This window comes from Cryptomeria japonica, chromosome 10 (assembly GCF_030272615.1).
Source record: "Cryptomeria japonica chromosome 10, Sugi_1.0, whole genome shotgun sequence".
Taxonomy (NCBI): Eukaryota; Viridiplantae; Streptophyta; class Pinopsida; order Cupressales; family Cupressaceae; genus Cryptomeria; species Cryptomeria japonica.
In genome coordinates, this window is record NC_081414.1 from 114,492,556 (window position 1) to 114,505,999 (window position 13,444).

Here is a 13,444-nt window from a genome sequence, read left to right on the forward strand (position 1 = left end):
AGCAAGACTCAACACACCCCTGGGGATCGATTCGAAGATTTTTAATGAAGGTGGTGAGCTCAGTTAACTATACATTTGGCAGTCGAAGCATATGCAAGAGGGCATTAAACGATGATATTCTCACATTTGAACCATACGCTATGGAAGCCACTAAATTGATTCCTTGTGCTATTGGTTGAATCAATATGCACCGTTCAATTCAAGCTCACGAAGTTCAGAACCTCATACAAAGGCATTATTGATCACATTTTATGGTAGCCACTCATCGATTAGATTTAAAGGGTGCAAAGATTGAAGCAATTCCAATTTGTACCAAGGAAGCGACCATTTAATATATGTTGTGGACATTTACAGAGGTATCACATTTCATATGGTATGCTAAAAGGCAAATTAAAGTGTTCATTTAATGAACGGTACAAAGCATTCACTTAAGGCACCCAAACACCATTAATGAGGGTGGCGATTAGATCGCATTAACATCCTAGCGAAGCAATTTAACCAGTCAAATTTACCAATCCGAGATCGTCGAATAAATAGAAAGGGTCACGATTTTTCAAATGCAAACTATTCAATGTGAATTACCCAAGATGATCCATTACACCATTAGGGTGAAGCGATACTTAGCGATTAGAGTTATCAACGATCATATTTTAGATCAAGGTATAGGGCGATTTCGTTGTATATATCATAAAATTCGAGTCAGTAATCATCAATACTCATAAGCTACCGATTGGTGACTTTCATCAGCATAATTAATCAGCAATTTAAGACAACGATTCTGACATAGGGAGATTCATGTTTGAAGATGTTGGGTATATGAAGCCCAACAATCACATGGTTGTTTGTCTTGAAGACTCTTCATTTCATATATGAGATGTCTATAAATTACTGAGTGCAGTCATGTATGTAGTAGAATTGATATTGGTTAATAAGATAATTCTCTATGTTTCAGGTGGACGTTGCCACTTAGTGGTGAACCATGTTAAACCTTGTGTTTTGTGTTTTCTTTTTTGCTGGTTTGTTTTCACTTCTCTGCTCATTTTAATCTTTACAATTGGTATCAAAGTCAGATTGGCTTGAGAAGAGATGGAAGACGAAAATGATGATTCTATTGAAGAATTTCTTGATTTGACTGAAGAGGAGGACACTGAAGCGAGTGAGGATGAAGTTGATTAAGTTGAGACCAAGACTTGGGAGGATTATGAAAAAAAAAAATTTATGAGGTTGAAGGAAGAGAATCTCCTACTCACAAAAAAATTGATTTGTATGGACCAAAAGTTGATGGTTTTGTGTTGTATGATGAATATTGACAAAGATAACTTTGAGAAAGAATGGGTTTTTTTCTTAAGAGATTGTATTTTAGCAAGAGGAAAGTGATGGGAAGTTCCTAATAGAGGACTCTTTCCTCACAAAAATGCATGTCTTGTTGATAGGAAAGCCTTTCTTTGGTGGAAAGAATCCACAAAAGGATTCGGGGTTCCTGGCGAATGAAGATCCCAAGAGCACAGGGATTATAGAGCTCAAGGAGGTGGGAGAGAGCCTTTGGCTCAAGGCTACGTAGGATCTAGAAGACTTTGGAAAGGCTGAGAATATGGTCTTTGAGGAAATGGGATTTCAAAAAGGAAAAAGAGAGTGATGACTTATTGATGAAGATTGCAGAAGTAGAGGCAGAGTGGAATGCATAATGCATTGATTGCACGTGATTGGCATCTAGATGCTACACAATGAGTAGCAAGGGTCTCGTACCGGGTTGCAACTACAACGTCTGCAGTGTTAGAGGAATCACTTACTGATTCAGAGACAGAGAGTTTGTTGGGGAACAAAGGAGATGAAGAGCCATTGTTAAGGAAGGTCAAAAGTCACGAAGTGAGCTCAAGATACATGCTTCCCACCATTTCTTCATTCCCCGGTTGTGTCTCTCCATCCTATAATGACTCATCCAGTTTGCATGGATTGAGTTCTCCGAACAGTCAAAGCAGTAGAAGGCTTGATGCGGGTACTAAGAATTCTTCCCCAAATGGTCAAAGTGTTAATCTTGATAGTTCTGGATGCTCACCATTGGTCGAACAACATCTCCCGGCTGCTCTGGAGAATATGATGATGAAACAAGAGGAGATTTACAAACCCCCACCAGAGATGTGGATGCAGTAGTAGCGACAACAAAACCAAACTTTTGGAGCCTCTTAGAGTTTGAATGCTAGACCTACTCAGGGTTTTGAATAGAGGACCAAGCAGATTTTTGTGGGAGTTTTACCAACAACCTTAATAGAAGATGAGTTCAGAAAGTATTTTGAGTAGTTTGGCAATATAACAGACATTGTTGTTATGTATGACAGTGGCACATTGAGGCCTCGTGGTTTTGGATTTATTACTTTTGATTCAGAGGATGTTGTGGAGGATGCGGTGTAGAAGGGTTTCCATGAACTACATGATAAACTTGTTGAGGTTAAGCAAGCAGTTCCAAAAGAGGGCAACACGGGCAGTCAGGGCAGAGGATTTGGGGGCTATGGTTCAAATCATGGTGGTGGCAATTATGGTCGTATGGACAATAACATGTATAAAAATGCTACAGCAGGGGATAGAAGGGGATATACAGGGTATGGTCCTACTGGTTATGCTGCTCCGGCACCAATGCAAGGGAACTTTGCAGCAGGTGGTTATATGAATGGAGGGCTTCGAGAATCCAAAGCGCTTTGGGCTTGGGATATTGTGTCTGACAATTGTGGTATTTATAAAAGCTCCATCATGGAACTCTACGTATAATGTCATTCGAATCCTGCAATCAACAAAAAATGTGGATTTGCATGGGGAGCATGCAGCCACTCCTTCCACCTTCATTGCATAAGCAGGTGGTTAAAGACAAAAAAACATTTGTCCTTCATATAATGTCTAGTGGTGTGCCAGTAGGATTGTTGATATCAAGATGTAAGGATGAAAAATGCATTTTAAACCTGTAGGGTATGGTGTCCTCGAGTATAGATTAATGGATGAGTTTGTACTCTGTAAATTTGTAAGAGAAAATGTTCGGTTGTTTGATTTTGAGGAGTCCGCTTTGATTTGGAGAAGGATTTTTTGAAGCGTGCATGAACAAGAGTTCACGAAGTTAAGATCTTGCAAGAAAGATGTAATTTAAGTTTTGAGATGGAGCAAGGATGTCTCACTGCATGGCTGTACCGGTTGGCCTTCATGGGGGAGATTGTTGGGTATATGAAGCCCAAGAGTCACATGGTTGTTTGTCTTCCCCAGAAGACTCTTCATTTCATATCTGAGATGTCGATAAATGATTGAGTGCAGTCATGTATGTAGTAGAATTGATATTGGTTAATAAGATAATTCCCCATGTTTCTGGTGGACGTAGCCACTTAGTGGTGAACCACGTTAAACGTTGTGTTGTGTGTTTTCTTTTCTGATGTTTTGTTTTCGCTTCTTTGCTCATTTTAATCTTTACAGAAGATTATGATCTTGGGCGGCTTTGGAGATGCAGAAAATTAGGTACACAATGTTGGTTGATATCAACAAGTATTACAAAAAGTGCTTTGTGTAGGCATTTTAGGTGATCCACGAATAGCAATGTTCTTCATACTTCGACTACAAGGCCACCTTCACCTTGATCTGTGATAGTGTTGAAACTTTGGAGATTGACCACCGAGACCTAGTGATAGCAAAAATACACCTAAGCTGCGACAATGAATACCCTTATCGAAGTTGGTCATCAAGGCAATGAATACATATCAGGCGACAACACTGTCAGTTTGGGGACAACAAATTGACATTCATTTTGATCACTTTGTTTGATCAAAATAATCATAGGAAGTAACCGAATAGGAGTATGTTGAAATAAGTTGTCTAAATTCCCTTGATCAGATTGTGTTTGGTTTGTCTGATTCAATTATAATATCATTTTTGAAATTTTTATGATTTGATCAAGGATGATTATGTTTAATCAATGGTTGAAGGCATAATTTAAAATTACAAGATTTTCATTAAGTTTTCATGCCTGGATAATTGATTACATATTTACAAATACATGCCATTATGTGACACTAACTAAAATAATTCTCATAGACACATGATCGCAGGATCATGACAGGTGCTTATCAAGGAGGATTCGAAGAGTGTCATCTTGGAGTTGAAGATCACATCATATTGGAGCAGCGTAGGTGGCATGAACCTTGGAAGCATCAAAATGAAGAAATTTCAAGGCATGTTCTACACCACCAAACCAACAAGACCTGCAAGAACAATGATAGAGAGTGGCATCATCAAGGTAGTCGACTCCCCTTTAGCAGCGTAGTGCAATGAGATCACCATTGGATGCATGAGACACCACGATCCCGATAGAAGAGTGATTATCGCACCAAAGGGAAATAACAGGTTGCACAAGACAAAGTACCATCACCCAAACCAGTCAATGACAAAGTAGGTACCGACACATACATAAACATTGAAGATGATGATGAGCAAGATGTGACATCTCCACAAGAAGAGCAACAGATGAAAGAGATATAGATTGTCGAAGAAAGTGATTGTCAAGTTGCAAGATCACGCAAAGAGAAGTAGGGTCGAATGAAAGCAATCAACGTGGCGAACAACTATCAACATCAAAGAAAAAGATAAGCATTAGAATCACACACTCAAGATGAAATATTTATAATCTTGAATTTCCTTCAGAAGTCCAAGAATCTTTACCAGTATAGCTAGATGAAATCTCATGACTATAGGTGATCAAGACATGCGATCATTTCAGAAGAGTTAATCAAAGTTAGAAGATCGACATGACCGAAGTAATCATCACATCAAGCACTCACACATGTTGAGTATCAAGAGATATGTCGCATTCAATTACACACTTGTGATGAGTTACAAAGATCAATCAAAATGAGGTGGTGCTTATTCATCATTACACCCAATCACATTATTTCAAGGGAAGGCATCTAGATTCAATGAACTTAGCTCATCCAGATAGCTATCATATGGGCACAGATATTGATTTTGCATACCCTCGTCACTTATTGGTCAAATTTTCTAAAAGGGACATGTGTCCTCTCAAGTATAATTGTATCACTAGTCAAACATTAAATACTTTGTAATGGGTTCAACAAACCCTAATTAGGGTTTCTATCTTGTAATCTTGGCCATTGATCTCAAATTGATCTGGGCCACTCAAATGTAATGAGAGCACTATAAAAGGCCTCATTTCTTCATTTGTAAGGTTAATAGTCAGTAGTCACTAGTTAGTAGTAGTAGTTCAAGAGCAATTAGTTTTTAGAGTACAGTAGAAAGAGAAGGCAAATATTGTTGCCAAGACATTGTTGGAAGACATGTAAAATTCATTGAAGATATGGTGAAATTGATATGTTGATTTAACAATTTGCATTGTCTCTAGTTCTCAATTTTAATTTCATGTTATTAGATGAATGGAAGAAATTTGTATGATCAATGGTGAAATTTTATATCCATACTACTAGTGGTTTGTTGATTGCAAACTTTCCTTGCGTAGTCAACTAGAATCATTCTGCTTAATCTTAACTTCAATTATCACTTCTTCATTGATATGAATCAACTTGATGGTGTCTATGCCTATATTGGTGATTTGAACATCATAAAGCTATCCTTAGAAGATCGCACTAGCCGTGTGGAGATGTTCATAGCATGTCAAATCAAAACTTAGTTATAGTTTCATAAAAGATCATCCATTTCTCCTACATTCTTAGAGTTAAAATAGCCTTCTTAACCCTTGTCCATTTTCTTTTTTTTTCAAAAATTAAGTCAAGTGACATCCCATGTTCCATCAATCATTCAAGCATTCAGGTGTTCAATGCAAGTCCCCTCGTAGTTACAACAAATCACATCAATACCATTGAAACTATCCAACACATTACGACCTAACTTAAGAGAACCTTGGAGTCATTTGAAATGATCCTTATGCGAATCTTTAGCATTTGAGAGTCTTTTTATCAAGAGAGGATAAAGTACCTTTGGTATTTTATTTTGTGTTCAATAGTGCATCAAAACACCATCAACACATATCAACTTGGATCATGGCTCCACATCAACTAATCAACTACAAAATTGGAGACTGAGTAAGATTATTTCTCAATTCCTAATTCTAATGAGCAACATAGTTTATCAAATACCATGTAGCTCTATTTCGCATGATTAATGATATTTGTGAGTTTTCATATTTTTATTTCAAATAATACATTACAAAAGGAATTCGATAGGTATAAAGAATCCATTAGAAGCAAGAGAAATTCAAAAAATGAAATAGCTTGTAGGAACACAAATAGAAAAATCATGTTGTCAACATTTGACAGGAACTTCCCAACAATGCCACCTTGTATTATATTATTAATTTAATAAAATAATTTTTTATTGCTAATTAAATTATACTATATTATATTAATACAACACTTTAACAAAACTATTTTTATATTACTTTGTTTTTCATAAAATAATAAATTACTTTCCCTATTTATAAAAAAATATTAGTTTATGGGATAATTATTATATTTTATTAATATTAATCCTAACTAAATTATATCATTTTATTTTTTATTAATATATGAAATTATTATATTAATATTAATTTAAATTAAACTATATTCTAGTGATTCATTCTTACATGTGAAATTGTTCTTACTTGCTAATTATTTTGACATAGATGATAGCATTCTATGTATTAGTGAATTTCAATTGTATCTATGTTTACTAATTCAATTTTTTTGTCACAATAAGGATTTTAATTCTCAAAATCTTGGGATATTACTAGATGAGATACAATTCCCTCTTTTTCTCTTGGATATTACTTGTTCATATATGCCCTACCAATGCTCTCTTACCATAGTTATAGTAATTTACTTTAGGTTTCCCATGACACATTGAATTACATGTTTCCTTAGTATTCATATCACCTATCTTCTCCTTACACATATTATTGTATATTTGAATGAATCATTTTAAAAATAAAAAAAATAAAAAAAATTGTACTAGATATATAATTGACATGCAAAATAGACAATTGACACAATATTATATGGTTTTTATAGTAAAATCAAAATTATCAATTTCCTAACTCACTAGGAAATCTTCATACTTCCCAAATGCACTACAAACACTAAATACACAAATTTATTGTCTTCATCAAGTTAAATTCAAATGAGTTTATAATATTTTATGAAAAACATGGATTGAAAAGGAATCTTTCTACTCCTAGAACTCCTCAGCAAAATATCATAGAAATAAAGAACAAAACCATTAAGGAGATGACAAGAATAATGTTCAAAGAATCACATCTACCTAATATGCATGAGAAAGAAATATTTCATACTACAATCTATATTCTTAATAGAAGACAACAAAGAGTGAACAATGACAAGTCTTCATATGAGCTATGGCATGGAAGACTAGCTAGTATTAAATACTTCAAAGTTTTTGGTAGTAAATGTTATATCAAAAGAGATGAAGATTTGGGGAACCTTGATTTTAGATCTAATGAAGGAATCATTATCAGATACTCAAACAGTGGTAGGATGCATAGATGCTACAACAAAAGATTGAGAAATATAATTAAAAGTGAAATGTCAAAGATGAAGAGATGCACAAAAACACATGAGAACTAGAAGGCTATGAATGTAATGAACCTCCAAACATAGAACAAGAAGAAACACCTAAAGAAAAGGAAGAAATACCCGAGAAGAACCCTAAAACTCCTACCAAATATTTCCAAGGGAATCACATTGAAGATTAAATAATTGGAGACAAAAATGAAGGAGCATGGACTAGAAGAAGAGTTGCAATGACAAATGAACAACTAAAATTTTGTTTGTTGTCAAATATAGAACCAAGAACTATTATTGATGCCAGAAAGGATTAAGGTTGGATAAAAGAAATGAAAGAAGAACTATATCATATTGAGGAAAATCAAACTCGAGAATTGGTTCCAAGAGCTTGTGGCAAAAATGTTATAGTAACAAAATGGGTGTTTAAAAGCAAATTGGATGAAGATGGAGAAGTTGTAAGAAACAAAGCAAGGTTGGTATGTAAAGGTTACTCTCAAGTGGAAGGAATTTATTTTGAATAAACTTTTACTCTTGTGGTCGAAATGGAAGAAATCTGAATGTCTCTTATTTTTGTTGTACACAAGAACTTCAAGGTATATCAAATGGATTTAAATATACATTTTTAATGGTTATCTAGAAGAAGAAATCTACATTGAGTATCCTAATTGATTTTAGGTTTCTGAAGAACCAAAAACGGTATGTAGACTCAAGAAGTCAATATATCCAGTCTCAAACAAGCTCCTATGGCTTGGTATACAAGACTAAATAAGTAATTACACTAGTAGGGATTCGAGAAAAGTACTGCAAATAGAAATTTTTATATAAAAATGAGGATAAAGAATTATAATTTTTGTTATGTATGTTAATGATATTATATTTGGTTGAAATGATGCAATGTATAAGAAATTTGTTGAAGAAATGCAGAATGAACTTGAGATGTCTATGTTAGGTGAGTTGTCCTTCTTTCTTGGAAATCAAATTTCTCAATTAAATGATGGTATCTTTATCTCTCAAGATAATTATGTTAAGGGGATGTTGAAGAAGTTTGGTAACGATAATTGTAAACTGATAAGTATTCATATGGAAACAGCTCGTCATTCGAGAAATGTTGATAGGTCAACTCAAGTTGATTAGACTCAATATAGATCTAGGATTGGAGGCCTACTATATCTTAATGCATCTAGGCCTGACATTATGCATGTGGCATGTTTGTTTGTAATATTTTAAGCTAATCCAAAATAAACTCATGTGAAGGTAGTCAAAAGAATCTTTAGATATTTAAAAAACACTTGAGACTATGACTATGGTATCAAAAGGGTAATGATTTTGATTCAAGTTCTTAAACTGATGTTGATTATGCTGGTAGTGTGGATGATAGAAGTACCAATAGAGGAAACTTATTTTAGGCAAGTAGATTCGTCTCATGGTTCATTAAGAAGTAGGACTCAGTGCGCCTATCAATAATAGAAAAACAATATATAAAAGCAACATCTTGTTGCACTCAAGGGCTATGGATGAAATAGATCTTGAAGGACATCAAGGTAACATATGTTAAGCCCAATCCTATTCTATGTGATAATACAAGTGCCATCAATATTTCAAAAAATCTAGTCATGCATTCTAAAAACAAGCACATATCTATCTAGCATCACTTTATAAGGGACAAAGTTACAAATCAAGAAGTGACGTTAGAATATGTACCCACAAAGGATTAGGTTGCATATATCTTTACAAAATCTCTTTCTAATGACACATTTGAGTATCTCAAACTAAATGTAGTGGTTGTTGCTCCTCCTTCTAACTAGATGCATATATTACAATGAAAATGGGAGAGGCAATATTGCACTGTCCATCCATCTTCAGCTAATTCTAGAAAAACCAAACATAAAGGCTTCCTCCTGGCACATCCCCACTTTCTGATGAAAAACTCCCTTGAGAAACTTCTAGAAAAAAAAACAAAGAACAACTCCCCAAAGTCATCTTTCTTCCTTTGCTACATGAAAGACACCTGTCCTTTCTCCATTATGAGTCATGGCACACAAAAATCGTTCTTTTAAATGTTACAACTCGACCTTCTTTCCTCTTTTTACCTTCCACATGGAGGAACAATGCTCATTTGAAAATGAATTATCTTCTTCTTTTCCACTAAAGTTTTCCCTTCATTGGATTGGAAAAGATCCAACAGCTACTCATTCCTAATCAATAATAACATTATTTTGAGCTTTTATAAAGTGAGCTGCTTTAGCCATAATTTAAAACAGTAAAGTACAAAGAAAATGCACTATAGGTATTTCTTTGCTTCTTATTTCCATATCTATACATTTTGTCTACATATTTCATTTGAAATTGCCTGTACATGTTGACTCTTGTCAATTTCACATCTTTAGTCTTAAATCTTGCATTCAATTTTCATTTTTCATAATTCGTTTTTAACTCAAAAAGACAACAAGATATAGAAGCCAGTCAACATTCATTTGGGATTCAGTCTATTGAATTCATCCCTCTTTAATTTAATGAAAGTGAAAAAAAGGCTCATTCGTTATTCACAAGTGAATACCTTTATTTCCGTTATTCACAAGGGAATACCTTTATTTCACGCATTGCAGATGCAAGGCCAACACAAACAACCAGTAGACACAGAGGAAAACAAGAAACCCTGGCAGCACAAAAAGCCATCCTCCATCATTGCCTCATTAAAAATTTCACATTTTAACTTTGAAAAAAACATGCATTTCTTTTGTCTTAATTGCTAACGATACGTACTAAAAGTTATCTTCTCTTCAACAAAATTTTTACTAGAAGTAAAAGGCACTATGAGCGTGCCCATTGGAGCTATATGGGTTCCATTCCTAGTACCTTAAAATATTCCCATCCGGACAAAACGCACAAAGTTCTGCATTAACTGTGTAGGTAAAAGATTACACTGAAATCGACTAGTCAAGATTCTCGGCTAACCTTAAAATATTCAAAACATGTTTCTACATATCTTTTTCACACCTTGACCAAAAAAATTTAAAAAATTCCTCTTACGAGGAGATTCCTCGTTTTCTTCATTGTATAACTAGTATCAATTAGAATCCCTGTTACTGCAAAATTATTTCTCATGTTATGACGTACAGCTCCATGATATTTAGTGAGAAAAAGAAAACATGGGTCAATGAGTTGAGTTGAACTTCTGGAACATTACATAAGTGTAAGTGAATATAATTCAAAAATTGAAGATAGATAAATGTATCAGTAAGCTGAGTTATTTATTTGTTTAAAATAATTTTATGATTTATTTTATTTTAATTATCTGATTTAAGCAGTTGTCAATTTGAATCAACATCTAAAAATATTAAGTCTATCAGTTTTCCACAATTCATAAGTCTATCAGTTTTCCACAAATCATAACAGTTTTTCTTGTTGTTTCTGCGTTGTAATAGTTTTCTACTTTTGAACCCTCTAAATTTTTTATGATAGATCACAGAATGTGATCTGAAATACTGATACACACAATCAAACTCAAAAATAACAAAAATAACAAGAAGATTTAAAAATATTGTAATTCATCTAACCAATCATACTGCTGAGAACATCTTTAGATTCCTTCCATTCCTTGTTCAAAGATATTATCAGGCCTTCCTTCGATTGTGAGATTGTCCAGATAATAGTATGGCCACGAGAGAAAATCAATGTCCACAGTTTGCATTTGATTGAAATTCAATAAACTCCCTGATGCTTCAGATTCGTTTTCTGTATCATGCTTAGAAGGTAGCAATGGTGACTCGACTAAATTGGGCATGAAAGGCGGAGAAAATTGATCAATATTTTGCATGGATGGAAATCCCCATTGAGTAGAGCTTTTCTGAATTCCAAGGTCGATGAAACCAGAGTCATTCTCTGTCAACAGCTTCTGTTCACATAACAATTTGGAATTCTTCATTATTTTGGCACCAACAGGGGTATTCAAGTCTCGATGATCTGAAATGCTAGTGACCCAAATTCTGTTGCAGCACCTTGATAATCTAACCGCCTTTGATTTGACAGGACCAGATTTCAGGATATGGTGTTTTCCAGGAGGAGCAAGATTCTTTTTAATGTTTTGTGGAAGGCACTTCTTGCTTAGTTTTGTGTTCCAGTAGTTCTTTATTTCATTATCTGTTCGACCAGACAGTCGTCCTGCGATCAGAGACCATCTGTATATAACATTAAACAATGTGTTATCATTTCATGGTTAAGTGCATTTAGGTCAGAATAGTATTGTGATGGGTAATCTTTTGGAAAGATTGTGAATAATGAGTGCTAAATGAATCATTCATTCTCATGAGAAATGATATTTGCAAACCTTTTCTCATAAAGTATGAATCAATGTGTTTGACTCAAAAAAATCACATAAGATTATCTTGATAGTAATATCATAAATTAACACATAATACTAATCTATAATGAACTGCTTGGGCTCCAATGAGATTACAATTAAAATTTTGAATAATTGAAATACTCACACAGAAAAAGGAATAATGGAAGGGCTTGTTCCATCCTTTATTCACAGAGAAAGAAACTCATTCCATCCTTTATTCATTAACAGATGCATATATTTATAGATACAACAAACTCAACAACTTCCTTATTATTATGCTAATAGACCTGACAGCTAGTTGGAACTGTTCAACAGCAAATTAGTGATTTATTAATAATGAACTAAGATTTCACAACAGGTATAAAGTTTCACACATGAATATTAACAAGTGTCAATAAGGAACTGCAAAAATTTCGCTAAATCTCAGTTCCTTATTGACATTTGTTATTGGAGTGTGTATATTCCAAGAGCTATCTCTACGAACCTTTCAGTAGATTAGGATAAAAATCAAAGTAGACTTTAATATATATTCAGGATGACATGTACACAAGAGAGAGATTGTAATTGATGAGCTTAAATTGATCAAAAATTACCTTTACCTGCCCCTATTAAAGTGAATAACATTTAATATTGCTGTTTCAGTTAATAGATTTAAAAGAGAGAATCTAAATTATGATATCTTGGCTTTAATTATTTTCAGGAACGATCGATTCAATTTGAAAGCTTTAAAAGGTTTTGATTTTGATTTTATATTAAAGAACTACTTAACAATTTATCATGTGTATACATTTTCTTTTTTCTAAAATCATACCCAAAAATCCATCATCAAAAGGAAGATAATATTATACCTATTACCCACAAGTCCATGCAATCGAATAATGAGTTCCTCTTCATCAGCAGAAATGTTTCCACGCTTAATGCCTGGACGAAGATAGTTCATCCATCGCAATCTACAACTCTTTCCACCTCGATTCAGACCTGAAAAATAAATTCTTTTCAATAAAATAGCTTACGATGTTGATCTTCCTCGAAATGAATGAGAATTACCTGCTTTAATGGGTATAGAACTCCATCTTCCCTCCCCATGATTTGTGATATATTCTCTCAAAATCATGTCTTCCTTGGCAGTCCAGGCCCCACGGTTGATCGCAGAATGTATAGAACAGCAAGAAGGAGATCTATCCATTCTATTTTCTGATGCAATACCTGTGTTGATTAGATCAAGACAAGCATGTTTAAATGCTACAACAAACATAACAATGGTGGTCCAAATGACCCAGTCTTAAGCATGTTTAGCATGTCCACATTCTCTCTCTTTCTTCAACAATTGATATGATGTTCAATGTAGAAAGAAAGCTCTCCTGGCGTGACCCAAATCAAGCTCCATGTGAATCATACAAACTCGTACAATTGTAGTTTCCGGACAGACTAATAGTGTATTCCTTGCTGTAAAGTTTCAGGGTATGTAAGTAATATTTCTTTCCATTTGTCCAATACTGTAGACTATAAAATGGTTTATTAATAAACGTGGATTATAAAA

General features: G+C 34.1%; 2 protein-coding genes across 2 annotated transcripts; one reads left to right on the forward strand and one right to left on the reverse strand.

The window, feature by feature from the left end:
* The first annotated feature begins 1,086 nt into the window (after positions 1 to 1,086).
* Positions 1,087 to 2,763, forward strand: LOC131858793 (glycine-rich RNA-binding protein 10-like). The gene is made up of 3 exons (XM_059212245.1): positions 1,087 to 1,156; positions 1,434 to 1,528; positions 2,410 to 2,763. Exons 1-3 carry the CDS (start codon positions 1,087 to 1,089, stop codon positions 2,761 to 2,763), a joined length of 519 nt encoding a protein of 172 aa, XP_059068228.1.
* Positions 2,764 to 11,053: 8,290 nt separating this feature from the next.
* Positions 11,054 to 13,227, reverse strand: LOC131072543 (transcription factor MYB1). Its single transcript, XM_058008716.2, has 3 exons — positions 12,952 to 13,227; positions 12,753 to 12,882; positions 11,054 to 11,740 (listed from the first exon to the last, which is right to left on the reverse strand). Exons 1-3 carry the CDS (start codon positions 13,157 to 13,159, stop codon positions 11,143 to 11,145), a joined length of 936 nt encoding a protein of 311 aa, XP_057864699.2. The 5' UTR covers positions 13,160 to 13,227; the 3' UTR covers positions 11,054 to 11,142.
* Positions 13,228 to 13,444: the final 217 nt, after the last annotated feature.